Below are 26,882 nucleotides of genomic sequence, written 5' to 3'. Positions count from 1 at the left end.
TTGCCGGCTCTTCACGATGCAAGGCTTCCCTTGAGGATAAAAAAAAAAAAAAATATTCACTCATCTACCTATGTTGTAGCGCTAACCTCCAAGGAAAGGACTTCAACCCTGAAACACCTGCACAAGTGAGTGCAGCTTGTTACAAGGTGACAAAGAGAGTAGCGCTGGTTCTTGGCATACAGTAAGTTTCTCGCACGTTACCTAAACACATCCACCCCAACTCAAATGCGAACTTACACTCACTCTATCGCCAAGGTATCAAGAATAAGTGAACAGGCGCACACTTGAATCAATGTGCTGAAGCAAGGGTGACGGCAACTACACCAACAGCACAGTAATGTTTGAAGCTGATAGTTTTGTAACAGTCCATACAGTAAGCGAGTAACTAGCGATAATAACATATTTGCTACAAGCTATTACAACGTACAGAACATCTACATTACAAGCCTTGTGCCCTGCAAGAACAAATCTATCGCAACTGAGCACACCCGCGAGCGATGAGGCAGAAAATAAACAATCGCATAGTGACTGCCGGGGAATTTTACCGAGTCAAAAGCATGACAAGTTGCTGCTTGAAAGTATTTGCTAAATAGAGAATGAAGAGCTACACACTCATTCCGATTCAATTCATAAGCAGGAAGTTAGGATAGCTTGGAATACATTTTTAGCCCAGCTTTTATACAAGCACCGTATAGGTGCTCGTGCCATTTGGACAAAGTGTAATGAGCTCTGAAATTACGAAGGAACAGCGCCAACGAAGACGATCACAAGTGGGGAGAACGACACAGGACAAGCTCTGAAAGTGCTTACATGTTCTTTGAAGCTGTAGCCAAAGCTTTGCGAGTCGTCCACCCAGTCACCACCTACGATATCTGCCGAAACAGAAGTTTGCAGAGCCGCACCGGCGTCATGTGCATCCATTCTAAACACAGGCAACGGATGCAGCTGAGGCAAGCAATGGATGCATCACCACATGATCAAACATGGCAGCGCCCATGGGATCGCCACGAAAAGGATCAATATGCGAGTGATGCGACTCAAGGCACAAGTGCCAACATCTGACGAAGAAGTCATCTGCTTCCAGAGTTGCACGCCCTCAAGGTGTGTCGGCATCATGGTCAAAGCTCGTTATGTTGGGAAACCTTTCAATGCAAGTCCGGAGTGCGGCATCCATCACTTAGCCGTTGTGCATGCTGCCAACGTACTTCCACGAGCAAACACGAAGTTGGTTTGTTCAGCCCTTGGAAATTGTGTGATTGTATTAGAGATAGGTATGAAAGGAAATGTGCTACTCATGTCACTCAGTGCAAGAATAGCCGCGCATAGCTATCTAGTAGACTGTAGCACAGCAAAGGAATGAGAGACTGTGAGCTTGACCATAAGCTAAGGGATAGCCTCTGAGTCTGACACGTCATAGGCACTGAAATCTGAAGTAGTGGCGTCTATGCCAACATCCAAAATCAAATTTTAGCTGCGTGCCACAGTGACGTTCAGTAGGTGGAACGTTGTGGGCACCATCCCTCTCTGCCACGGCCTTTGCAGTGCACGGAATTAAAGAAGGAGTGGGAGAACTGCAAAGGGGACAGGCTTGCCAATCACTCCACTTCTGCTGAACGCATTAAAGTACAGTCTACTGATTCTTTAACATTACCGCGCAAGTGGCGACTGGCCGGCCGCCCAGTCGCCACTCTATGCCAGAGGCTGTGTCGTGCTGGTGGAAAAGGCCTAGCAGACGAAACTTGCGCTTCCAGTGAACTTGGTGTGCATGCGCCGCCCTTGTTGACCTTGTAGCTTCGTGCTATTAGAAGGTGCGGACTGACCGGCCGGCCAGTCGACGCTTGTGTGGTACTGGTAATGAATCGGTAGACTGTACTTTTTGCGGCAAAGTATTTCTGAAATAGTCTGCTTTAACATCAGATGCACTTCTAGACTTTTATAAAAAGTAAGCGCCACATTAAAAAAAAGTTACCTTCCTACGTTTAACAAGTTTTCATTATGTACACTAATAATCACTATATTCATGTAAGGAATGAGAATGCATTAATGCGGCAAGACAAATTTTCACCTAAAGGTGTAGGTGAGCAAATCATAAATAATTTTTATTATTACTGCATATTAAGTAAGAGGTCTTATGATTCAAGACCACAACCTGGCTATGAAAGACACCACGGCAGGCGGCTACAGATTAATTCTAACCGCCTGATCTGCACCCAAAGCACAGAGGCTAGTATTTTTGCATTCAGCCCCCATCGGAGCACAGATCCCATGGCTTTTAGCATGTAGGAAGGAAATGGGTTTTGAGTACCAAGCACCGTTATGGATACCTGCACAACTTCTAGGAGACGTGTACATGACGTGCATCACATCATAATTGCACCAAACTATCGTATGCTGTACAGGCACTCTCCGTACATGTCTGGCTACATGCTTTGAGTCAGTGGAGTAGTACATGCATGGTCTACTCACAATATGTGCACCCTCATGCACTCTTGTACCTCCCAACTTCCTGGTGTTAGCTGAACAATGCTGAAAGACATATGCTGCATTGCTATGTGGACTGAATGTAAAAACAACCGTGTACCATGGTTTGGGTGCATGTCAAAAAACTCTAGATGGTCAAAATTAATAGAAAGGCCTCCAGCAGTACATCTCTCATAGCCCATGAGTTGCTTTGCGATGTCAAACCCAATCAATAAAGCACTTATCAGTCAATCAACATTATAAACAATCGGCGTTACGTACACAAAAAACAACCTCTACGAGATGGTCATTTTCACTTTGCTGGTCCTATATTTCATTCAATGTTTATCCTCTGTTCTCATAGATTCGCAGACAAACATTTATTGAAGCATTACCATCTGCTTTGCTGTTTCTGACAAATGTGCTTGTGTTTGCATCACTACACACGCTAATGGTAGATTCAGATGGTTCCTACCACACTCCTACTCAACGTGCAACACTACAGAGCCGGGTCTTGATCGGAGCCAGAGAAAGTGAGCTTGAGTCTCCCTGCCTTCGTCGCTGCCATTACCGACGTCAACAAATTTAAGGAAACCGCTGCTGATTTTGTATGCCCCTCTTCTCTGTAATGACTATAGCCCTGAGAGTATTGAAAATAAATAAATAAATAAATAGATGTGTAGCCACTTGCCAGAGCAATAGACAATATGCGAAAGTCCGTAAGCAGGCTTTCCGACAGCTAACTTTCCCTAAGATGGCCGCGTTCCTGCTAGTAGCACTGTTAAAGCTGAGACACGCATTTTGAAACCTTGGGCAGTGCAGGGAACAGACAGTGGCAGGAATGGTGTCACTGACCCACATGTTGATACTTCATTTATGATTCTAGTCCAAGGTCTTCCATCTTGGTTGCTTCAAGGAGGTGTGTGGAGAAGTGCACTTTCAGGTTTTGTATATCGTCTATTGGAGGCCGAACGAGGAAATACGTTGGCACTTCTGCTGTAAGCGAACAAGAAACACAGGTGCCAAGTTACTGCCGCCACTAGGGATGTCACGCCAACAACCAGGAGCAGAACTCCGCCAGATTTCTGTAGTGCTCGCAGTCAAAGGTGGGAGCGCCTCGAAGAGGTCTGAAAGAACTTGCTGAATGTGTTCCCAGCATTCGATTTAAACCACCCGTATGCACCAGAAGTGAAAAGCCATAGGGCACTTGAACAGTGTCCCCATTGGTAAAACACTGGTGATCTATTTAGCTGGTGCAAAAATTTGCTTTTGGTAGAATTCTTGCTCAAACAGCACAAGACATTTTGCTATGCACAGATGAAGGTATGCCATCTGCCATAAACTGAGGAAGGGCAGGTGCATTGAGAAATTTTGCCTCATTAAGTTAATCTCCCTTTTGTTTGAACTTATGTGTGTTTTGCACCTGTTAGTAGAAAGGTTGCATATCTTAATTAACAAATATTTTTTATGGTGATGTGCATCCTGTTCACATCCTATTGAGTGTGTCTTGTGGTACACTGCTTCTCCGTACAATAAAAGGCTGCAGAAAGTGACGTGACCATGCCTGTGCTTTGTAGGCCTAGCACAGACAGACTCTCAATGGCAGTCTTCTGAAGCTACATTTGCTACCAGTAAATGAACTGCCGTTTTTTATATTTTCACTGGGCTGCACAATAGGACTACATTATTCCCTGAAAAAAAAAATGTGAACACAAAGAGACGTCAGCCTGTTTTTTGGCTAAATTATACCCTGGGAAATTGGGAGCCTCGCTTCTAACCCTTTGACCGACTGTTCCAGGGTTTTTTCACGAGTTGATTTAGCAGACACTTGAGGCTACATAGATGATGATAGCTTATCATTGCTTTTGTATAAATCAAAACTTATTAACAGTTCATAAATTTCACCAACTGTTGAAGCACAGATGGACCTGCCACGCTGGCTTGCCAAGACTGTGCTGCCAGAAATTTAATCTACAAACACTCTTTGTTAAGCTGGCCTCTCCATGGATAGCACACCAGGTCTGTAATATATACAGCAGAACCTCACTCATATGTTTTGCAACAAAAAATGTACTAACATACTAAAAAGTACAATTTGAAGTGGCTAAAAATTTTGCAGACTCCAATTGCAGTTGACATCCACGCAATGCGAAGTGTTCAGGGCATTGGTGCAGCACAAGGTGCAGACGCTTGCCAAGCTGGTCGGACTCGAGCAGCCCGAGACACACATTGTCCTTTTTGCGGCTTTGGCACGCTTACGTTTGCGCTTCTTGAATTCTGCCAAAGACAGCAGCTTATTCAGGCAGGGCATTTTGGTGGGAAGGTTTGATGTGCCTACTCAGCAAGAATCGTTGTGGCACGAGATATGCCAACTTGTGTCGAGCTAGTGGTGTCCGAGCGGCTCAAGACGTGTTTTGCCATTTTTCCATTGCATAGTATTTAAGACGGCGACGGGAAATCGAAAAAAAGTTTAGCAAGCAGGCAATGGCAGAATACGATGACACTAGAGTGAAGCAAGAAGTTCAGTTTGCGCCTCCAGCAGCAGGGAAAGGTGGCATGTGTGGGTTATTGCCTATTAAAAGCGAGCAGTACGCTTCCAATGGCATTACGTCACACGCGCTGTGAAGCTGATAGGTGAAGATGCCTATCGCAATAGGTTTGGTGATGACATCTGTGAATGTGACGAGCGACAACCCATGAGGAGATTTGCTGGTGCCGGAAGAGGAAACGTAGTGCATATACTGCGGGGAAGATGCCGTGGCGGGCACCTACTGCTCTCAACCGCACGTGCATCACGCCTTTTCTTGCTCACATGGGATATAGCAGCCGGAAAACGTATTATACTGTGTTGGTGCTGATAGACCGTGTTTTCAGGGAACGTATTAAATGGTAAAATAGAAGCACAACTATATTAGATGACTTTTTTTGTGTTCTCAATCGCGAATGTTGGCACCGGAAAATATTACAAAATGGGATCTTATCGACGAGGTTCAACTATATATATATTTTTTGCCCGAGTTGCTTCAGGAGAGGCAGGGAGTGTGCTTGAAATGCAAAGTGAGCATACTTGGGAGTAGCAGTGAGTGTAAGGGTCAAGAAGCAAAGGAAGTCTACTGCTATCAGCAGTACATGGTCATGCACTGTATGCAAACTAGATGCCTCCATCCCACACTTCTGCTGTGGCCATTGCATTTCGATTTCTTCTCTCAGAAGGAGGATATTAAGCAAGTGGCACCACTTTCATAAATCAGCATTATAGCAACCCCATTTGCCTTCGCATAGAAATAATTCTAGGGTAGCAGAAGAATTGTTTTTAGCTGAACTTGTTGGTGCATATTAACTTTTGGGTGAACTGCGTGAGGACAGGACAACAAAGGAAACAAACACGAGAGTTTGTTTCCTTTCTTGTCCCGTCCTTGCGCGGTCCACCCAAAAGTACGGGCAACTGGTTTTTTGGGCCCACTCAGAACGACGGTGCAGACAGATTTGCCTACATTTCTATTTTGTATTGTAAGCTGTGTTCAGCTAGTTGAAGCCATGAGCACGAAAAAGAAAAGCAAAACTGTCTCAGATTCCTAACTCTGCGGTTGAACCTATGATTTTGATGCTTTAAGGTACAACTGTTTCTTGTCCAAAATAAAGTGCAACTTGAATAGTTCCACTGGGTTTTCCCTAGTTAAGTATTGCGTGTTGTAGCTAACAGTCTGCTATGAATAAGTCCATTCAAAGTACATTCCTTCACGTTGGTTCAAACAAACAACAGACAAACAAGCAAAAATGGTCTATTTCATCACAAAATGAACTGACCCAGCTCTGTCGTAACAGGCAATAAAATGGGCTCGCAACTTCATGAGTGAAGCCAAGGGAAAGTTGTGAGCCTGCAGTAGCCACTGCCTGACGACATCTACTGAGCTCTATATCCTGAAGCCCTTTGTCATTGGATGGTAATTTATGTTATCACAACTGTCTCGTTTTGTTTGCCGAAAGTTTTCTCATAAGTCCTGCTGCTCATCATTATCACTGTTGTGTGAAGAAGATGAAGAACCAGATTCTTGATCCAATGCCTTAGCACCCTTTCGCTGAGGGATGGCCGCCAGCAAAGCATCCGTCCAAGACATTCCCTGGGTCTTGTTGAGCAAGATGGTAAACACTGAAAAGACACAGCACACAAATGCATCAGCTTTAAAATGATGACAGTACACCAGACAGGCACGCACCCAAGGGGGGGGCCCACGGCCCCGCCCCCCCGAAATTAGGACGCATACCCCCCCTTCCCCCACCCATGCCAACCCTTCTCACACACATTCCTAAAGCGCCGCCAAATCAATGTTGAGACTTGACAGCTATTCAGCGGTCAAAATTTTGCTCTCTTTTTCACTCTTTTTGGATGGCGGTAGTTATTGGCGTCTCCTGGGATGTGAAGGCTAGTTTTCTCTTCGATTCGGTGCCTGCGCAATTAAGTCGAGATGCATTCAGTTGTCACCGTTTCTTCAAGAGTCACGAGCATCGTTGTTGCTTCATTAGTTCAACCTTCTTCATGATCTTGAATTGTAGCGCGAAGTGACACGGATACAGACTAGAAGCAGACAGGACAAGCGAACCTAGTCTGTGTCCGTGTCACTTCGCGCTACAATCCAAGATCATCTTACCGTTAACTCATCTGGTTTTTCCCTAATTGTACAGCTCTTTTCGTGTAATATTGCTAGCTGGGAACAAGAGTCGCAAGGATTTGAGAAATTAAGTGATCTGCTAAGTGAGAGAGCCAAGGCAACAGCCAAACAAGAAGGAAAAGCAAAAATTAACACATTTTACTGCTGTTTATGAAAATATTTATGGGTAAATATCTTTTTATTTAAAAAGGAAGCAGAGAAAACGCCGCCGGAAGTGGAGGACAATTCCATGTGTTCTGAATGACACTTCTACAGTTAACATTCGAGCAGCCTATAGGCAGCTCTTTACTGTGCTTATGTAGGTGTTTTTCTAACCTTCCACGGTGGGCGCGGTACGTGTAGAATCGCAGCTTCTTGCGCCATACGCGATTTTACGCGACTGGCGGCCACGCATTGTTACGTAACTTCCCAAATAACAATACGAGTCGGTTGTGGCACTTGTTAGAGCAGTAAACGAGGGAACCAAAAGAACTGTGATTGTTCCACAAACATATATTTCTGTATAATTCTTCCAGAGCTAATTAAAAAAAAAAAACTGTACATAATCGGATACAACTGAAGCCTGCAATGAAGCCCCGCCCACGCCCTCATAACCGCCAGCCACTGTTCCTCCGTGAGGCTGCAAATAATTAGTACTTCAAACTTTTTCTGTTACCCAAATAAGGCGGTAGCTACAAAAATAAAATTATTAGTGCGTAATTTTATACCTTTACCCTTGCCTAATATAGTGGAATGGCAAATGCCTAAGTCTTTATTGAACTGAAATAACATGCTTGGTTCGCTACAACTATTTGTTGTGAAGTTTCACTTCAGTTGGCAGTGAAGTTTCATGAGTAAAACGGGTCCAGCAGTAAAATGAACTGCACCGCAGACTTTTGAAGAGTGAAATGCTCAAACTCCGTACATTTTGTCCATGTCTGTTGCACACCTCATTGCACCTCATTGCACATCTCATTGCCTCATTCCCCCCCCCCCCCCCCCTGAAAAAAAATCCTGGGTATGTGCCTGACACCAGATGAATGGAATGAAATGATGGCTACACTTTCTGTTGCACAATGTTGTGCAAAAAACAGTGAGTCGCATATATCGAACGCTTACAGCACGAGTAAAAACATTCTTAGTAGGTTTTTGCTTTTGGAGCAGGTAATCCTGGATCTTAACCTATAAACTCTAAAGAATAAATGTGCAGTGAAAATCCAGTCCCAGTACTACAGTACAAGAGCACCACCATCATGCATGCAGGGACCCGCGAGATGTTCACAGTGCACAGAACAGCCACACCTACATCATGTACAACACCAGGACCGGATTCCTGCTCTACTGTGACATATAATGCGAAATGTATGGATACCTTGCACTTTCTATAAGTGCTACTAAAATGCTATAACACGGGAAAGGCAGGAGGTGGAAATTCAAGAAGATGAGCAAAACGAGAACAAGGTAAAAGCGGGAGCCAACATTTTGACAAGTGGACTTGTCTTTTTCAAGGACTTGCCTTGAAAAAGACAAGTCCACTCGCCAAAACATTGGCTCCCGCTTTTACCTTGTTCTCATTTCGCTCATGCTCTAAAATGCTATAAGCGTGATAAGCTGGATACACAAAGCGAAACTTAAGAACAGCTATAAAATAATATAGTGCTTATCCCTCTCCCTGCTGAATGGTTTCCAATGAACTTTACCCAGTGTGCAAACTATCATGGAGCAAGTTTTCTAAGGAGGCGTAGCCTTCTGTGTGCATAAAACCAGCTTTACATTGTTAGCAACCTCCTGGAAAAGCCAGTAAAAAAAGATATGTAAATTGTAATGTGTCGCATACTGCTGAATGTGATGTTTTCAAATCTGTGCTATAAACCTTGTATTGACATTATGCCCATAAAGTTCATAAACAAAGAAATTTTTGATTGATCAGAACTAATTAGTTTACTAATGCAAATACACAAAAAATCCACCGACAATTACAATACTCCCTAATGCGAAGTTTGAGTGCAGTTCTATACGTGCTTTCATTTCGCGATATATTGGCTGGCAAGGACAATCTGTCTCGTGCAGCACATTCGAAATGGCATGAAGTGTGAAGTGGGCAGTACATACCTTGCCATCCCCAACTAGCTCTTTGATATAAGTGCCGCTTCTTGATGATTATAATTTACATACCATGGCACATACCCGCAACACGTGAGTGGCGAAGAAGTGGCTGGTACATTTAAAATAAAAAGAAATGAAGAAGTACAAGCCAATAGATTCGTCACATTCCATTGCACGAGTGCGCGAGAGCACATGTGCACTCCAGTTTCGTTCACGCCAAAACCGCAGGAACGAAATGTGCAAATTCATAGCATTTTATTAACCGCTTACCGAAAGCTTCATTTGACATAAGTTCCAACACATGCATCAGACCTGCATAATATTTTTCCCGCGAAAGTTGTGCCAAAACGGTGTTCGCGAAGTTCATAGCCTTGCCGCATAAAACGGCTGTACAGCGGCGAAGCTGACTTTAGGAAACCAGCTGTTATTGTGCAACACATATTAGACCCTTGCCCATTTTTGTTGCTAAAAATTAAGCGAGTGTTTGATTTGAATTTTGTTTAGGAGCTTTATTGTCATTTCTATGTTAGTTTTTTACTTCAGATAAACAGGGCTGGGCGTGCGTTTGATTCGTGGGGATGTTAGAATCAGGTAAGTACTGTCAAACGAGTGAGTGGTGCATTTTGATGCTTTTTAGCATCATGTTTAATTTGTTCACCGTATAATTCTATCAATTTCATCGGCACCGTGAGGGTCAAACTAGCGGAAGTCGACTGCATATACTAACAGGCTAGCTGGTGCCTTAAAAAAGATGTAATTGAACAAAATTATTACTACTAAACAAAGAAGTGAGCCGACTTCGGTGATTCCTCCAGCTTTGAGCTCACTTGTTATGACAGCAGGTACTCTCCCAACTGTCTAAAGCAACCCAACTTTGTGCAAATCTCCTGCAATCCTGTGCGAAGCCCCCAAACTATTCAACAACGACAGCACTCGTGATGGCACCATGGCAATGGTGATGGCATATTAGGGCACTTCATTGGCTGACATCCAAGACTGTGAAGAGCCATCTTTGCAAGAGGAACAGTGAAAATTACTTCTGCATTGGAAGTGGAACTGTAAATGGCTACATGGTGCATTAACAATGTTGCGTGAGCATATTGTCTGCCACGGTCTCCGAAATATGTGCACAGAGCAAAATTTGTATCACAGCTATGTGGTTGTCTGGATGCCAGCAGTACACACTGCTGCAGTGGCATGGGTTTGACCCCCAAGCGACAGTGGTTGTCAAGCTCTGTTGTTCTTTTTTTTTTACATGTCAGGGTGAAATTGAGGTTAAGGAAGGTGCCTTGATGATGATGATGATGTGATAATGGAACGGACGGACACAGTGAACCCATTTTTTAACTGCTATCTTACTGCTATTTTTTAACTGCTATCGCAGTAAAAAGATTTTGGGCAGCTGCCCTTCCAGTGTTCGCCCACAATAGGAAAAATCACTATTCTGCACAGGGAGCAAAATCGCCTCACAAGGAAAATCTTGGAGGCTATAGAAATTAAGAAGCAGCCCTCTGTTTCCTCTTCTGACACAGCAAGCAGAATATGACAAGCAGTATCCACAGAGCTTGTGTAATCTACATGTTTGTTTTTGTGCTGTATACCCGCATCAGGTTTCTATTATTTTCTTCATTAAAAAATCAGCTGAAGTCACTGCATTGCGTTGTCCACCTGTTCATTATCTGCATATGAAGCTCACCGGGCTTATGCCTAATAAGCAAAGACAGCATTAGAACACACACATCCAGTTGAAGTAGCACAATGTCTTACGTGTTGCTCCATTACAACAGAACCCTAACAAACACAAGTGGCTTTACATACATGCAGGAAGAATCACTGAGAAGGCTTTGTAATACAAGAGTCAACATAAGCATTGCTCTTCTGGGGTTCAGAAAGCAGAGATGACTTGTATGTGTTCAACTCACCCTGGTCTATTGTGAGCACTTTGCGTGTCTTCATGATGAGACAGTTGCCTATGGGCAGCCGAGCATGTTCCACACCCTGTTCCTCAGCCAGCCTGTGGCACAAGCCCTGAACAACCAAGAATTAAATCTAGTATTTTTGAACAAAAATACTATGCAATCGCGTTTTCAAGCTCAACTTGTCACAAGTACTATGGATGTTAACCCTCTTTCATTACAAGTATCAGTTGCATGTATAACACACATCAGTGCCACCATACGGGTCTTCCCTAATATTTTTGGTTCCAAGGAACCCCACCATATTTCAAGAAGTGTTGAAAAACCATTGTGGATTTACCCAACATGATATGTAAGCAATAACATCTGCAGATGCATGGCTCTCAATTGAGCTCGACTACAAATGAAGTGAATGCTTACACAGAAGTTTGTTACATAGAAATTAAAACAAAAATAAAACTCAGTGCCCTTCCACTCTGTGAAGAAAGATGACCAGCAACGCTGTGTATGTGGGTCCCTTAACGGCGAACTGCACCTCCACCGCGGGTCGGCCCAGTATTACGCTATCTTCGGGATCGGCCCACATATGGGGAGTGCTTAAAGCCTGCTTCACCTCTGCCGCGGGTCGGCTTAATATTGCACTATCTTCGGGATCGGCCAACGCATAGGGAGTGCTTAACGCCTGCTTCACCTCCACCGCAGGTCGGCCCAATATTGCACTATCTTCGGGATCGGCCCACGTATGAAAAATTGTTGGTGTATGCGCGGACGCAATCTGCCAGATCCTAGCCATACGCAACTTCACTGTAGAAACAAAAATGGAAACCACACACAGCAGTACAAAGGACACTGTAATCTTGCAGTGGTAAGGAAAAAGGTGTCTGGAAGGCAGTGCACAGATTTAGGTGCTCACAAGATCCGGAGAAAAAAAAAAAAAAAGAATTGACTGAGAAAACCTTTCATTCTGCAAATCTCAGTATGGGAACCCAACAAAACAGTCGTACTAAACAGGAATATGCACTAAAACGTGTCCTTCTCTGTGAAGTATGTGAAACAGCAGGTCACCTGTGCTTTTAGATTTTCAAGAGGAACAAGACAAAAACGGGCACAATGTGGGCAAAGCACTATCAGCAGCTCACATACCTTGCTGCGATTGTGGTCAACAAGACCTCCGATGATGTACGCCTTGCTTTCTTCCAGCTCGTGCAGCTCGTTCTCCGATTCACTGGACAGGTAGACAACATTCTCTTTGCCAAAGCAACTTATGTGGTCATCATCCGATGCGTGCACCTGTAAAAATGAAACACCCGATCATAATGGAGCATGCAGCCGTACAAGTTAAGCAACAACTAAATAAAACATGTTTGGGCCATAAGTTTGGTGCTGGCATCACTCATTGCTCGCGCACATGTTCCACGATATGCGAAGCCCAGCGTGTAAATTATGGCCAAAGTCTATTACAAAGTCCATACACTGACCCTGGGGATGCCAGTGCCTGAAGGATGACCAAAATGTTTTTTTCAAACTGGCTACATTGTGAGATGTGCCTCTGAACCTACTACATGTATAATAAACATAGTTAGGATGGCAAAGTTTAACACAATGGCAGAGTTTTGTTCATTGTTTCCAAACTGCCAGCTGTATTTTTTTTTATAGCTTGTACAATTCATACTTTATGCGGTGTTCAACAGCAATGGAGAAAATCCACAGACTCCAAAGGGCACATAAGTCAACTGTATGAAATATCTCACACCGAGAACATTTAACTATTGGTGTTTTTTTGTCAGTTTTCATCCATCAGACCAAAATAGTATTGAAAGACTAAGACTCGAGCACCAGCACTGGTACTGACGTCCTGCAACAACATGTTCAACCAAAGCACAATCAATTTCGACAGCAATTTCTGACTGTGTTCCACTTGTCTGCTAGCATAATGAGTGCCTCACATAATTATGTTAATTAACTTTTTAATGAATTATTTTACACCACATATTTCAATCTATGAATTATAACCGCTGAGTTCGCCCGGTTTATCCGCTTGGAACAAATTCTTTGGACAGTACCAATTCCGAGATGCCAATTTTCAGTGTCCCCAACGAAATGCATTGGCATTCCAGTTCATTTTTTAAGAAACCGCTGTTTTATGTATTGAAGCATAAAAGTAACTGGAAGACCAATGCATTTCAATGGACACTGTGAAAATTAATATCTCAAAACTGGTGTTGTCCAGAGAATCTGTTCCAAGTGGATACACCGTGCGAACTCAGAGGCTATAATTCATAGATTGAAATATGTGGTGTAAAGTAATTCATTGAAAAGTTAATTAGCATACTCACATTAATTATTCAATTGAACATTTTGATTTCTCATAGAAGTAACGGCCGTTCTATCGAGTAATTTAGATCAAGGGTTAGAATTGTGCTATCTGCCATAGGCAATCTTTAAAATATTTGGTGCAGCTAAAAAAAACCCTGTATATGTATACGCTATACTAAACACTTCTGGCCCTTAGCTTAGTGGTTTTCACATGCTGCACACCTTTATAACTCCATAAGCTATGCTTTCTCTTGATACTAACTCACAGTGCACACAATATGACAGTCATTTACAATGACTATCACACGGCAAGCAAGGAGTCACAAGTAAGCAGAGGGGTAGAGAACAATCAAAGCAAAATGACCTTAAGTATCCCGGTTGGTGAGGTTAGTAGAGCTTACTAACATCGCAGAGGCTTGCCGAGCCTCGAGCATGTCCTGTTGACATTTATGGTGCAAGTCATGGCAGTCTTAAAGGGCCCCTCACCAGGTTTGCCCATTTCTAAAAAAGAAGCCTAGCGTATGCATGACATGCTGACAAACGTGTCTGCAAAGTATTACTGCGCTGTGCACTACAAAAACAGCTTAAATTTCAATACAAACGTCACGCTCCTTCATTCTCGATACAGCACGTTCCCAGCAAAAGAGCCATGATTACATGCACACATTCCTCTTTCCTGTGCATGTTTTCTCACTGGCCAAGACTAATAAACCAATCCGGAAGGTGCAATGCCACATGAAAGAAGGCGGGGCTTACGTCGCAGTACGTCACTCTGCTTCGGTATGACAGAAGACAGGGAAGGAACGCCACTCAGTAACGCTACCAGAGGTAGAGGGAGAGAGTGTTTCCGTTGGCAGTGACGCTCACCTCCTGGCGGCATGATGACAGGACAGTTAATTTCTTCTATCTCCTCCAATAAAGAACCGATTTGAAATATTCTTCAAGTAAAACACTTCTTACACGGCACTTTACAGCTCCAATGTATAACCAAAACTTGCAATGTGGCCCGTGAGGAGCGCTTTAAGTCGCTGGCACAATTTTTCAAATCAAACTTAAGTATGTTCTGGGCAACATCTCGCATTAGAATGTTCATGCATATACAGAGGAACCAAACAACTTAAGCATCTCAAAATTTAAAGTTGTCCATCAGTCATGCTGCCTTGAGAATGAATATGTCACTGTCAGCAAAAGGTAGCGTGTTCTCCCTTTTTCACTCTCATTGCATAGTTGAATTGCAAAAACTGTTTGATTGTACAAATATTTCAGATATTCAAGTTCAATTAAGCATTGCTGGGTTGAATATAGAAGAAACAAAAAACCTACAGTGACTTACATCCCACCTCTCAAAACCATGCATATTGGAGGAACTGTCCTTGAATGAACCAGTCAGGCCAGTCAGGTAGAACTTGAAGGGGGGGAAAGAAAACACATTCAGGCCTTATGGTGCTTCTATACGATTTGGTGATGGCACAGAAATTAACAAATTACAGAATGTCTCAGCTCACATGCACATAAGTTTTGAAGCTATACATAACAGCCAGCCAATGTATGGAGCTGAATGTATGCTGAATGGAATGAATGTACATTGCTAGCATCAGTGCTGAGAAAGCACCAGTATCTTTTGTGTTCTGCCCAATAAGCTAATGGATGTATGTTTTACATGGCCACCTTTTAGTGTCCAGAAGGTTCATATTCATTGTGTTGCCTGTGGCATGGTATCTTTTACGTGCTTGTTTGTTTTCACGCTGAAAGAGAGATAAAAAAAATGCTTTACTCATGAGCAAGGGGTGTCATCATAAGCCAGCGCATTCAGTCCAGGGTGCTGCTTGCAGCATGTTTGAGTGCTCAGTCAATATAAACTGCAAGGAATTAATTACTGGTCAAGGAATGGAAACTGAAAACAATTAATTACTTTTCAGACTTTTTTTCCCCTATGGTAAGCCATTCAGTGGTCGGGATTACAGGGAGGTGGATGTCTGTAGCTTAGGTAATGTGACGTGGCACGGCCACAGGATGTTTGGGGTGCTAAGACGGCCAAGCCTATTACATATAAAACAAAATAAAAAATGAGAAGGAAAACCTGGAAGACTTTTGATACCTTGCATAATTATAACAACCTAATTTCCAGCTAAGCTGTTTTCATACCAGACCTCCTCCCATTCGTGCAATGCCTTTGATTGCTCAGACGATTCCATCCGTCACCTTTGCTACTGCTGGCTATAGGTGGATCACAAGACTTCTCAGTGTGGTGCAGGCATTTCTATGATTTCAGAAGCTCCAAAGAGTGCACCCATTCTAATTAATGTGCTCAAGTTAATGCTTAAGAGCTCACAAAGGCACTTTTAACACATGCATCAGTGTGCAGAAAGTCCTTATATGTGCACAAAGTTCTGGCCTCTTACTTTGCTGACAGTGACAATTTCTAAATTTATTTCAATTCCAGAAGGCATTCTCACAGCTACGATGGCAATGTGTTCATTTCTTGTGACTTCCCTAATTACTTCAACAACTTTGAAACTTGCACCAGCATGTTTCTAAACCTACGTACTCTATTCTTACAAATTTTAAACCTTATCAACCCAGAAGTTCCGTGACAGCACCCCTTTTAGTCTCCAAATAACATCTGTGACAGGCTTTCATTAATGCAAACTAGATTCTCACAAATCCTCCAATACCTCTACAACTTTAAAACTTCACCAGCATGTTTTTCAAGGCACACATTCTATTTCAATTTTTCTGACATGTGTACAATATGCCCACAATATAACCACAAGATGTGACGTACAAAGTTTCAGTCCGATCCACTCGGTATTTATTTCTTTCGTGGTACTACTTTGAAACTTAGAAGTGGCTCTCAAAAGCAATTGATGAAGCTTTGATAATTCGCCATAATATACACAATCCACATTACTTGCAACATTACCTCCACATCACCCACAATGCCCCCAACATTTCTCCCAAATGTCAGCCTGCTGCAACTTTTAAGTTCTCCAGCAATCAATGCGGACCCTCAGTGGCCATGCTTTCTCATGGGACAGTTTTTGGTTGAATGGGACAGGGCAGGGCCCTTTTGCTACATCCACTGCATTAAGAGCTTCAGTGAAAAAGCATGTGTGACAGCTCCTCACCCATGTGCCTCAATAGTGCTGCTCTCAAATGGGTTTCAAGTGAACTGAACCTGCTTTGAACTTGAACCAGTGACTGCACAGACGTGGCAAGACGTTTGCATCGGTGTGGCTCATGCATCCATGCTAGTGGTTAGCTTCACACGACATGGCAAAGAGCCCACATTGCACTCTGTGGTAACTCGGCTTTTAAATAGTGCCACATCGCTGACACAAACTGTAGTGCGCAATAAATTCGCAGCATCATGTGAAACTGGCCACATGCACAGATTTAATGGCTGTGCCCATACTAGCAAACTGTCTGTCATATGTATACAGATGCCAGTTCAAAAACAAGGCAATGTCAGCCTAATGTAAGTATTCCTTTCGCTCAATATTATTCCGTTCTTACCATCCATTGTTCAGGAGTGGCCAATCCCAGTGAGAATGTGGGCAGAGCACCACTTAGACCACTGACAAGATGCTCAAAGATATAGCTTTGGTACAGAACTGCTGCATTACCCCCGCCCAGAGTTACCTAACTTATTTATTTATTTATATTACCCTCAGGGCTTATAAGAAGCATTATAGAGGGGAGGGGCTTTAGTATATCGGTACATATAAAATAAATACAAGGAGCAGTGAAGAAAATGGTTATATCGCAAAGAAAATACAGCAACTACAGGTAAATGAGCACAAAAGTAACACAGCAAAACTAAACACTTAAAAATCAAGTAACAAGAATAGAAAAACGAAAACACAGAATAATAGCAATGAAAGCAAACAATAGCAATAGGTGACAACGCGGTAGTGACACAGTTTTGGAGTAGGCTTATAATTCATTTGTTAGTGCTCTGCGAAAACGGTCTGTATCTGTGATAGCGACTAGTGACGCAGGCAGGTGGTTCCACTCAAGACATGCTCTCGGCAAGAATGAGTACGAGTAGGTGACTGTGCGCTGCGCAGGTACATGAACTTTGAAGCGATGATCGACCTGTGCGGAGATATAAGATTCTGGTGTAATGTACCGGGACTTGAGCTCGTGGTTATGATAGTAGATTTTGTGAAAAAGGAGGAGACAAGATAATTTTCTTCGGGAAGAGAGAAGGGGAATGCCAAGAGCAAGTTTCATGTTAGTAACGCTAGCAGTACGATGATAATTGTTAAGAATGAATCGGACCGATCGATTTTGCACACTTTCAAGGATATTTATTAGAGTAGCATGCCCAGGGTCTCGTATCGAGCATGCGTATTCGAGGTTAGGTCTGACATAAGTGACGTAGTTGTTGTTTTAGTTTCGGTAGAGCTAAAGAAAAGTTATGGTGAAAAAGCATGCGGTGAGCTTTCGACGTGATGTATTCAAGGTGTCTTTTCCACAAAAGATTGCTAGTAATATGCACACCGAGATATTTGTAAAAAAGTACTAGGTCAAGGGGAGTATCACTAAGCTACGTAGGTGGGGCAAGCTGACTGGTTATGGGAAATTCTCATTGTGCCCAGTTTGGGTGCAGATCCACTGAAGCATGCAGGAAAACTGTAGGTGTTTCTGAAACATCAAAGGCTTTCTCTTCAACATGAGGTCAAGAAAATAGAACTGTGAGACAAATATGGTGCTCTGGAATGTGCCGTTTTAGCCGCAGTTTTAATCTCTTGCACTGGAACCTGGGCAGATAAATTATTTTAGAAACTACTGATTTTATAATGAAGCAGAATATTAAAACTTCCGGAGCTTTCACAATACATCTGCTAATAGCACACACAGGGTGTTTAGACCACCCAGCAGAGAGCTCTTTTCTTTATACCAGGCTATCTATTTTAATACCATCAAATACCGCGGAAGCGCCCAGTATTAACATTTCTACAGAAATCTGAAAACTATATGTTAAACACCCACCCCCTCCATAGCGCTAGCATCAGCCAAAATATTCACCCCACTGTGGTCGCTCTTAAGGGGAACCTCCAAAAGCCTTTGTGCCAAGACGTGCTGAACTTTGTGTCGATGGCGTGGGCTGCTGTGTCTGAGGAGATGGTTGCGCAATCCTTCAAGGAGTGTGGGATCAGTGTCGCATTGGACAGCAGCGAGGACGGGCACTTGCATAATCTACTTGCAGGCACCGGAGAGACTGTGGTCTGTTCAAGTCACACGAGTGTCAGCAAAGAGTGCACTGACCTCCTATTCTGCACCGAATCGGAAGAGTCAGTTGCAGGGTTCAGTGAAGATAAGTAGCCGCTAGTGCACCCCACCATTTCAAAATAAACATGCTTTCTTCGATTACGTAGCCACTGTAGCCCTGCCTCAAAGTTTTTCGTTGGCTGCCATCTTGGTTTTTACTACTTTGACCAGACAGGCGACCATATCTAGATTAACCCAATTTTCAGTGAAAGTGGGGTGGGCTCTTCCACAGTATATTACGGTAGAAACAGCCTTATTAAAGATCTCATGTGGTAGATATAATTTTGTCACATAAGCTGTATTATCTGAAGAGACATACACTACTTGCAAGAGAAATTGCAGAGTTATGTTAGCCAATTAACGCAGTTTCACTAATTGCCTTTGTAATCAATCACTTTATAGCACGTATTCAAATTGCAGATTTAAAGCTGAGCAGTAATGATGCTTTTATAGCAGAAATCCTGTGGTCAGCACACCGTTTCACCATCTCCAAAAATACTGTACTTAGCACAGGATTTTGGACGCAATTTGGACATGTGCTCTAAAATGACTGATTACAAAGTTAATTAGAGAAAATGCATTAACTAGCCAACATCACTCTGCAATTTGTCTAGCAAGTAGTGCATAACTTTTCAAATAATCCAGCTGATGTAACAGAACTGTGATATCTACCACAGGAGATTATTCATTATGCTGTTTCTATGAAAACAGGCTTCTTAATTAGTACATACTTGGTGTATGTTCAGACACCCTGTACAAGCCAGAACAAGAAGATTAATGCCACATTAAACTGCATCTTCGATCATAATCAGGGTGTCTACCAAGCTGACATTTCCAAATTCCCTGAGTTTTCCAAGTTTGCCCTGAGTGCCTCTGCAAGATTCCTTGAGTGACACAGAACTATGTTTTATGTCAAGATGGGTTGACACTATGTCGCCGGATGCTGTCACTCTCTAGTAAGCATGTTAAAAAATAAACAAAAACGACTTAATCTAGTTTGAATAATGAGTAGTAGTGTTTTTTTATTAAAAAAGAAAACGGAAGGGCAGGGTTAGTAAAATGCACAACAAATATTTTCAAAAGAAATGGTAAAACCCATTGCCAATAGAGTCAAACATTCTCAAATACAAATAAAGAAGAGATGCATACAGAAGCAGATATTTTCGAATATGAGCTATTTCTATCAACTGATAGCAAGCTCACTGGTATGAGGCCCGAACTTTGTCACAAGCGAGATTCTCTCTCAGCAGCTGGAAAGTCAACCTCAACTGTCCTGACATATTCTCAGCCCGCGCACAATGCATTAGTGTTGCATTTCACTGCTTTAAAGAGTTTATTTTGGTTTGGATGAGGGAAAGCTGCATCTCGATGTCAGTCAACACTTTGCTTTTTGATCTCGAACTCCTTCAAAGAAGCAGCGCAATGCTTCCTTTCCTGTTCATTCCTGTTCTCATCCTCCTTCCGCCTCGCGTTCACCCCCATGGACTATTTGAGGCATCTTCTTAGTCAGTTGCACAGACAACATCCGATTTTCCGGACTCCCTAAGGGCCGCAAAAATGTCCGAAAAATCAGGCAGTTCAAAAAAATTAATGCACTTCTTCTACTGACCTTAAGGGCTCAAATCGCCACAGGCACATCCGAAAAAGCTCTGAAGGCCTGTCAGTACACTTATTTGGCATATTGTTGCTCGTACTGTGACAGGAGATGGCGGGCGCACGCGTGTATATTAAGGAATATATACTGTGTCCCGTGACAATTGCCCCTTCTCATGCTTGTAACGATTCACCGCAATACTTTCGCACATGCTTCACCACGTAACACTGTGTATTGAGACGAAGCTGACCTTCAGAAACCGGCATTATCCAACGCGCCATGCTTTCCGAGCTTCGAAGCTAATCGTGAGAACCACAAAGGCGGAGTCGGTGCCGTGGACGTCAGACTCTGGAGTTTTGCAAGGAGCCTAGCGCCACCTGCCGGTGCGAAGAGGCAGTAATTGAGTAGTGCCAAGCCCGACTCCCTTGCTAAGTTGCCTATACAGCTAGCGACTGCGAAACAATAATTTAACTAGATTTTGGTCCATATCGCAGTGTTTTGCGCATTTAACACCCAGACAGAGAGCTCTGAATTTCTCCGCTACTCGGACGCGTCGCCGAACTGTCATAAAGCGCTTGCTGGCTCACTCGTCAGACTGATCGGGGAAACGACGGCAACCTCGATAGCTCCGCACGCTACGAAGAAACGCCGCAACTGACGCTACTGTTGTGTTGTAAATTGCCATGAACGTGAAGGACTGAATAACAACGTTCAGTTTTACCGATTTCCAACACGATCGTATGAAGGGGAAAGGCGAGAGCGCTGGATACGGGCCGTTCAACGTGTTGGGTAATCAAATTACTTGCATTCCCCACAACACGTACAGCGACTCACATTAGAATGTGAGATAATGTTGTTTTGCTGTAATTGTGCTACGTGCCTAGCCCTGACGTAGGACCGTGGCAACCAAGCGAAACTCAAGAATCTGGAGCCGCCACTTCGTTGGCAACAGAAAAAACAACATTGCGAACCATCTTGCTTATGTGCCGTCGATATTTCCACCTGTTAACAGACGTCCGCCTTCACTTGACTCAACAAGTAGAACGGAGATATTTGACAGGCCAGTTTAACCAAACATTTGGTTTGTTTATGAATTCAAAATCCTGTTCTAGAGCATCGTTGTATCGCGAGCTCATTTCTAGTTTCAGTATTTTATATGTCCTGCGCCGATACAACAAGCACGTTCTGCAATGTGCTGAGCCTGCTCGACTGCGTTTTTCAAATGTGAATAATAAAGTTGCTGTAGGAGCACTGGGTGAGTTATTGCGAAGTAACGCACGTGTGTAAAAAAAAGTTGCGTTTATTTACATTCATTTGTGTGCGTGTGTTGCTTGAGGCGTCTGCGAAAATTTCAAAGGTACGGAGCGATGCTGTAGCTCCTGCGAGGCAGAAAGATGCGGCGCGCAGGCACTGTAGGATGCTTACTTTCGTTATGTTCACACGCTGTTTGCTGCCTAATTTGAAATGCTTAGATTTTTATGCTGATATGCCTATAAACAAGCCTGATGCTCTCTGTACTTGCGAGTTGCAGCACGCCGAAATAACACCTGAGACTTCCTTTATATTGTACATGTACTTCGCCCTGCAGAGCTTCCTCCCTTTTCGAAGCGTGGATGGGCAGAAGAAGCTTTCCAGGTCCTTGATTATGAGGAAACCGTGCCTCAACACAACCGAAAGAGGAGGGCCTATTGTGGCCTATGCACCTTTGCTTGCCGGAGAGCTCTTCTTGCACTACTCAGTTCGCGCCAAGGCTGTAATGGGGGCGCTGGTGACGGGTTTTTTCTGGGGGAGGTGTCAGCATTGGCTGGGCTGCGCCTCGTATGGCGGTGCGGCATTTTTTCATGATGACAGGTGGCGCGCTCGTCGTCTCCGAGATGCCTAGCGTGAGGTTGTGTTTGAGCAATCTCTCCGGCTCTAAGTGTGCATCGTGAAGTTAGCTTCGCCTGCCCCGCTTTTGGTTGCTTGTCACAAGGAGTTCTGAGTAGCCTTCTTGACCCACACCACTGCAAAAATTTGGTCGATATGCAGAGTAAGCTGGATGATCTCCTGAATGTGGGCCACCTTAATGAAGTTCACGAGATGGTAAAGGCATGTGATGCGATGGCAGATCATCGTGAAATGGAGGGATCAAATAGCAACTCTCACATAGCCTCCTATGTTAGTGGGTTTGTGGACAGGAAAATGCTAATGAGAACAAAGTGCGAAGACTATTCTCAACTGTTGCTTCAAGCAAAAGACTTGCACTTGCTTCCGGAAGAGTTGTGCCTTACCAACCACGTGGATAGAAGTGACCTACTTTACCCATCTCAGGCACTAAAACTTGGTTACTGCAATGGACTTCATGCACTGTTTCAGCTTTAACAAGTTGAAGGCTGACAGCATCATGGACCTTATTTCCTGCCTGTCAATAAATAAACTGGATATGGTTGGCTGAGCGCAAGATAGTGAAGAAATCACCAACCAAGTGATACGTTTTTTTTTTGTCATCACGAGGCTGCACTTTCTTGTCGCAGGAGAGAACGCATCGAAGCAAGGGAAGCGAGAAAAAATGAAGTATCTCAAGCTGAGGCGCACAACATAACTGCATAACTGCAAAGTTTATATCAGCAAGACCAACACAAAGCATTTGTACATGTATATGGAGCAGGAATTGTTCACATCACATTGTATGCCCAGAAATATCTGCATATCTGAACAGAACTTCCTACTCGACAAATTCTTATTGCTTGCACTGCACCTTGTTCACCGTTTCTGGGTATATACCTCCATTATATATTAGATTTGCGCTCCATTTCATGTCATATTGTTTGTTTGAGAGCTAACAACCATGTATATACAGTCGCGTGCATTAATTTATTAACAATAAATATTCTTCTTTTTTCTAAGGCATTATTGGTATTATCTAAGCGGTACTACATACGCGAACTTAGTTCTTTGCAGGTTTCTAATATTGGAAACCAAATTTTCCTTTGAGCTCTCATTATGCTCAGTTTTGACCATTGGTGCCTACAGTTCTACCTTTCATAGCAAAATTAAATAAACTTGGAATAATCCTGGTTCACTCAAGCAGCCCGCTTCAAGTGCTGAGGTATGCACCATCCAGTAGACGATTAGGACAAGTGCCTGTAGCTCAAGGCACTAATAAATTCACGCCAGACAGAACTGCATACGGCACCCCATAATAGTCCCTTAAAATGTAAAAGTAGCACTGGCAAACCGCAAATGACCGCCTACTGCAGAAGCTTTCTCTGTTCGGTACAATTATGAGTTTCATAAGTGTTGCACTGAGCGCGAAGCTAAAGCATGGCAATAAAATGACAAAAATTTAGTAGTACGTTAGGCCAGCTACAGTGGTAAAGTCGCCTAGCCTTTATAATGATTTTCCAATACGTATATTGCGCCCCCAGAAGCCACGGAGTGAGAAAGCACTTCACAGCGGAACCAAATAACCACAGGCCAGCGTACGGGAGGCATCTCGGAGCCGACAGCAGTGCCGCTGCATTGTCCTGAACAAATGCTGCCTCTCGGGTGCACCGATGCCACCACCTCCCCCTCTAGCCACCATAGCTTGACCTAGCATTGCCACAGTGGTGGCTATGGCTGCCAGTGGATCTGCGTACGTGAGCGCCGGTTTGAGGGGGCAAGCTAATAAAATGGCGGCTTTAGTGGTGGCTTTGATTAACGCCGTTTCAAACCTGCGGTCACAGCAAAAAGTCAGGAAAATCGGACAGCGAAGGCTTCTCGTGTCTGAAATTTTATACGTTCTTATACTTTATGGGGTACCTACGTGGTAGTGCCGCGAAGCCGTCCTTATTATTGGGCATCCGGAAAGTTGGTCGTTGACCGTACACTAGAAACTCCTCCAGCTGACAACACGGCGTCAAAGAGGATTCGTTACAATTCTCCTCTGTTACTTGAGCCAGCATTACCGTGAATTTCGTTCCCTTTCAACAAAATTACTGCTCATTTTCCCTGATATAAGCACAAATTCCCCGAGTTTGCCCCGAGTATTTCCAGACTATTCAAGATCCCTGAGAATTCCCGGTTTTCCCGGTTGTTAGACACCCTCCCTATAATGAAGTGTAGCCATGAACAAAATTAAGGTTGCAAGTTACTTTATTCAGCATTTAGGTTTCATGAGAAAACAAAGAGCACAAACTTCAAGATTAAAAAATGTAATAATAAACACTAAGGCTAAGCTATGGTGTCAGCCGTTTTTTTCGTTCCGAACCTCTTGGCCCTTCGTCATCTTCATTAAGATCCTCTCCAAGTTCCTCACAACGTCCCTGTACATTTCCCCTCTTTGAAGGCTCATCCCTCATGAGATGATACATAAAGACGTTTCCAACGGTTGCAAATTCGAGCATACCATCATCGTTGACATAACTCACAGTCCTGAGAACACCTTTTTGCACTGCAGTTTGTACCACGCGATATGGTCCCATGTACATCTGCTTCGTACCTGGAAGACTGTTCCTGACGAGTACTGAATTATTCAGTTGCATACGAGGCATCCACGTGTTGTGCCAGCAGTCAAAAAGTCTCCTCATATCTTTGCAGTATCGCTAGTATGCGTCCTCAGTTTTCCACTTTTCGCACAATTGTAGGCAGTCAGCAATACCAAGCTGTTGATCAGCGGGGATCACCGGTGCCTTTCCAAATGCTGCGAAATACGCGCTACAGCTGATGCTTGCAGTGTGCGACCGATTGTGATGAGCTACAGCGGCCTCCACACAACACTTCCATCTGCCGTTGAAACTTGGATACATGGATATAAACTGTTTCAAGTCTCATATGATTCGTTCAGCCTTGCCATTCCCTGCAGAAGTTATTCAACCGTTTTGGGTCCTCCCACTTGTATTTGCTTCTGAATGTCTGGACTCAAACCATGAATGATAAGCAGAACCCCGGACGTCTCCGGCAAGGCTGAGTCAGCGAGTTGGAGTAACCTCCTCTTCTCATAAAAACAGAGGAGTGCAGATCCAGATCTGTACTTGAATGCGATAGCTTTGTCCCATAATAATACCTTGCTCTCGTCAAAGAAGCTGAGAAAACTTTCCTCCCACTCTGTTCATGGCTTGTTTCTGTGAGTGTTGACATGTAATTTGTACCAACTCTTCGCTATTCCTGATGCGAATAGTCGCATGTTTTTCACTTTATGTTCATCACTGTGCCAGCAGTTTTCATTGCACGCATATTCATAACATGTTAGCCAGGACTCGGGTCTAATGAACTCTCCACCAAATATATCCGGCTTCACATGTTCGAGATTTGGTCTGTTTATTCCTCTTTCAATCATGTTTACAAGCAAAAACATTAATTCATTTTACTATCTGTTCTGTTCCTACTGAACTTCAAGAAACTTAGTGATCAGGTTGATGCCACTGTCAGACGAAGTAACAGTAGCAGGCTGTATGCAATTTCGAATTGGAGTCAGAATGACATTCTCATAATCAAAGTATCATAGCCAGCTTCACTTTTGCTTTCGCAATTAAATCATCTGACGTAAGCTTCGTCTTAGAGCTTGTATAGGAGACAAATGCATCTGTGCTCAGTACTTCTAGAAGAGCTTGTTCTTCATCTTGAGGGGTTGCAGCCAAGGTTCGGATGGCACCGTGTTTATTTGCCCCGATGATGAAGTCCACCCACTTCTTGACTTAAATGTCCACACAGAAAGTATGCGACTCCGCCAAGTCGTAACAATACAAAGTAGGGCTAGGCTACGGTGTCAGCCATCGTCATTATTCCGAACCCCCGGCCCTTCGTCATCTTCGTTAACGGTTCACAATAATGAGATCTTATCCAACGATACAGCTAAGGAATCTTGTTTGAATTACTTTTTTCATACTGTATTTTTGGCCAAAACAAGCTTCGAAAAATAGCGTGTGAGGGCTGACATATTAAAGGGCCCCTGAAACGGTTCGGACAAATTTTGTAGACGCGTAGGGTACAGCTTAAGTAGAACATTCGCACCACAATTTAAGTGAAGCGTTACGTATTAATGGAGCTACAAGCGATTAGAAGTTACCCTCCTCCCTAGCCATGCTTTTCCTCCTCAACTCGTTCGCCGAGCGAGCGGGGCTAAGCTCCGCCTTCACTGGTTCAGCGTCACGATGCGACATCACATCGTCCACTTCCGGTTGTTTTGGAGCCCGCCCACGCGAGACCTCTCCGCTAGCCGCTTGGCCGTCGACCCCAAGCGAGAGCTATCGAAGCAGCGTGCGTTGCAAGCATTCTGTCGTAGCGCCGAACGTGTTTTGTATTCCGGTAACCACAGGCAAGCTGGTCATTTCGGCAAATGACTGGAGGCATAAACTCAAGCTGATGAAGGAACATTAGCGTAGACGTACGTGAGCGGCCTGATCGGTCTGCACGGTCCATACACTTGTTGGCGCAGCGCTTAACCAGCCAAACAAAGCGCTAATATTGCTCTAACCAAGTGTAAAACAATTTAAACATTTATAAAAACAAGTGTTGATGATTACACTCCTGCGAAAAATACACACCAGCAGCAAAGAAGAATACACTTCGTTGCTGCTACTGTGTATGGTTGAGCTTTGTGCC

General features: G+C 43.6%; 1 protein-coding gene across 2 annotated transcripts in view; it reads right to left on the bottom strand.

Annotated features, from left to right (window-relative positions):
* Nucleotides 1–6,226: 6,226 nt before the first annotated feature.
* The window catches only part of LOC142575291 (tRNA methyltransferase 10 homolog A-like), a 35,297-nt gene continuing 14,641 nt past the window's right edge, over nt 6,227–26,882 (bottom strand). The window contains exons 4-7 of one of the 2 annotated variants that reach the window (XM_075684536.1): nt 14,781–14,852; nt 12,275–12,421; nt 11,138–11,243; nt 6,227–6,610 (exon numbers count right to left, since the gene is read on the bottom strand). In XM_075684536.1, the coding sequence (XP_075540651.1) occupies nt 6,453–6,610; nt 11,138–11,243; nt 12,275–12,421; nt 14,781–14,852 (483 nt within the window). In that variant the 3' untranslated portion in view covers nt 6,227–6,452. The remainder of the gene's footprint in view (nt 6,611–11,137; nt 11,244–12,274; nt 12,422–14,780; nt 14,853–26,882) is intronic. The other variant, XM_075684544.1, reaches the window with a different exon arrangement.

Source organism: Dermacentor variabilis, chromosome 1 (assembly GCF_050947875.1).
Source record: "Dermacentor variabilis isolate Ectoservices chromosome 1, ASM5094787v1, whole genome shotgun sequence".
In the NCBI taxonomy this organism is placed as follows: Eukaryota; Metazoa; Arthropoda; class Arachnida; order Ixodida; family Ixodidae; genus Dermacentor; species Dermacentor variabilis.
Note: the sequence above shows the minus strand (reverse complement) of the source record. Positions and strands in the feature narration are given on the sequence as shown.